The 2319-nt window shown below is 40.8% G+C and overlaps 1 protein-coding gene and 1 long non-coding RNA gene across 2 annotated transcripts in view; both read right to left on the bottom strand.

Annotated features, from left to right (window-relative positions):
- The window catches only part of LOC109483988 (cytoplasmic dynein 1 heavy chain 1-like), an 82257-nt gene that overhangs the window by 67804 nt on the left and 12134 nt on the right, over positions 1-2319 (bottom strand). Inside the window, 2 exon segments of the mRNA XM_019787145.1 lie at positions 1009-1080; positions 1822-1956. Coding sequence (XP_019642704.1) covers positions 1009-1080; positions 1822-1956 — 207 coding nt within the window.
- Positions 1008-2319, bottom strand: LOC109484028. The gene is made up of 3 exons (XR_002141056.1): positions 2279-2319; positions 1822-1956; positions 1008-1080 (listed from the first exon to the last, which is right to left on the bottom strand). It is a non-coding gene; the product is annotated as an uncharacterized LOC109484028 (long non-coding RNA).

The raw sequence follows: 2319 nt of genomic DNA, 5'->3' as shown, positions 1-2319 counted from the left end.
AGTAAAAACAAAAGCCGCCGCCATGTTTGAACTTTCGACTCGCAAATGTTGCCAACTTCTGCACAGTAGTCCTCGCGTAAATCATCTTTAGTTGTGAAATTTTAGCGCACTGTTCTATAAATTTGCTGTTTGGGAACGTTTAAAACCATGTTGATTCAACAAGTTGTAAAAAAATAAAAAAATAAAGCAAACTTAGACCATTAGACAACGCGCTATGTAAACAAAGGCCGCCATGTTGGATTTCTTGTGATTTGTCGATCGGCTCGGCGGTTACTCGGCGGTAGATTTTCGTGCAATTCTTCCCTATAAATACCTGTTAATGTTGTATATGTAGCGTAAGTTTTCTTGGGATGTATGGAAATCTTGTGTTTTTTGCGTGTAGCTTTGGTGAGTAACGTTGAACTCGTGTAGTTTGATCTCTCGAGGTATAGACAAAGACCCACGCTATCCCGCTTGGTTCTATTTTTTTCCGATTTTCCGTACCGTAAATAATTCTGCTTTACGTGGCTTGTACACGACAACAACTTTTTACCGATGTATGTTGTAAAATTCCGTATGTACGATGTTGCACATGTTTACAGCTGTTCACCGCTACGTTATCGCCGAACTAGCGTTCTTGTTAAAACTGATGTTGTCTAGTCGGCTTTGTAAACTTTTACCATTCTTCGCAAGAAACACTTGTATTACTAGTAACAAAATAATGACTCCGTGAACCATATGCTCATTGAATAAAGTTTATTTGATTCTGAAAAGAAGTCTGCTGTTATTCGTTGAGTCTTGTCATTTACTAGTACTACGTAATGTAGAAGTTGTTAGTATAGAGTTGAGACGCACGATGTGTGGGGGAGGGGGGTGGTACGTACGGAATGGGTTCGCGAGGTGGTGAGTTCACGAGAAGAGCGTCTTCGTGAAAACCGTGAACTTAAAGATTTCGTAATCAAAAATGGACTTACAGTACATAGTCCAATGGATAAAGTATAAGACACACTGCTGATTCAGCAGACTTACCTCTGCCAGTAAAGCCTGCACATCCTTCCTCAGTCCTGCCACCAGCAGGGTGATCTGGGGTCTCTCATCAACCTGTACAGATGGAGAGATTCATCAACAAACAATACAAGACTGCACAATTTAAGACTGGGAAATTTAGTTTATGATTATATAATTGTACTCGCTATAGCAATGAAATGAACTTTTTGACCTCCAAATTCTACCCTAACTTTCACACATATACAGATGAAAAGAAAACTACTCTGCTCTTAACATCCGAAAAACCCACAAATTACAGAAAAAGTGGGATCTTTTGTCTTCCTCTGCCTTAAAAAAAGGAGTCAAACCCAGTATATACATGTAGCTTTTAGGAGTTTAGCAGTAGTTCTTTGGGTATTAATTTGCCTGTTCCTATGTAGTTGCCAAATGTTTCTTCTGTTACAGTAGTTGTAATTAGCCCTCGGGCATGAATTTGCAATAAATTTAACAATTCATATGACTAGACATTGGATCACCCTGCATAGAGGGAGGCTTTATCTATGCACTGCACAACACAATAGAAGTGAACTTACGGGTCACTTTTAATACTTTGGCTTATTTGATTGGACCATTTAGTCTAAACCTTACAGTACCACAAAAGTTGCATTTACTATTATACAAGTTGATACCCTATTATGCAAGGGCAAGTGACAAGACGTCATAATTTTAAAAGCGGATATTGAACTAGTTGAGAATAGACGCCTGCTGTTGTTGAAAACAACACAATTCAGACACACGTCTGCGAGTTGTTTTGATAAAGATTGAACTGAAAAAACACTTTGATACACGGCTCACCTTTTCGCAGGTCCGTTCGTAGGTGCGAACACTCTCGATGAGTGAGATGGCGAAGGGGTACAGCTGGTTAGCCTGGTGAGCCTTGTTGACAATCGCCAGCGGGACTCGGAACCCCAGCCACTTCAGGTTCCGCACCTGCAGCAAAAAATGTGCATCAGTGACAATTCATGGTCGTGTAGCGAAGCGGTAGCGTCTTCGGCTGGGAACCAAGAGATCCCGGGTTCAAACCCCACCTTGTCACCGATCTTGCGCCCTTGGGAAGCACAGTATAGCTTTGCTCCATCAAATCAGATCAACTATCCACAGTAATTATGTTCACTGAAGGAATGTGTTTGAGTAAGAATTAACAGAGCAGACATATGCGAAGGCAAACATTATGCATCTGCTTTGCAAACATTACCTTCCTAGTGTTAAAAATCAGATTGTGTCTCTCACAAATAATCACAAAAACACGCACCTCCTTGGAGAGAGTGATGATCTCCTTGGAGAAGTTGACCC

This window comes from Branchiostoma belcheri, unplaced genomic scaffold (genome assembly GCF_001625305.1).
Source record: "Branchiostoma belcheri isolate BF01 breed outbred unplaced genomic scaffold, Haploidv18h27 scaffold68, whole genome shotgun sequence".
NCBI classification, from domain to species: Eukaryota; Metazoa; Chordata; class Leptocardii; order Amphioxiformes; family Branchiostomatidae; genus Branchiostoma; species Branchiostoma belcheri.
The sequence above is the reverse complement of the archived record's forward strand: the minus strand, read 5'-3'. Positions and strand labels throughout refer to the sequence as shown.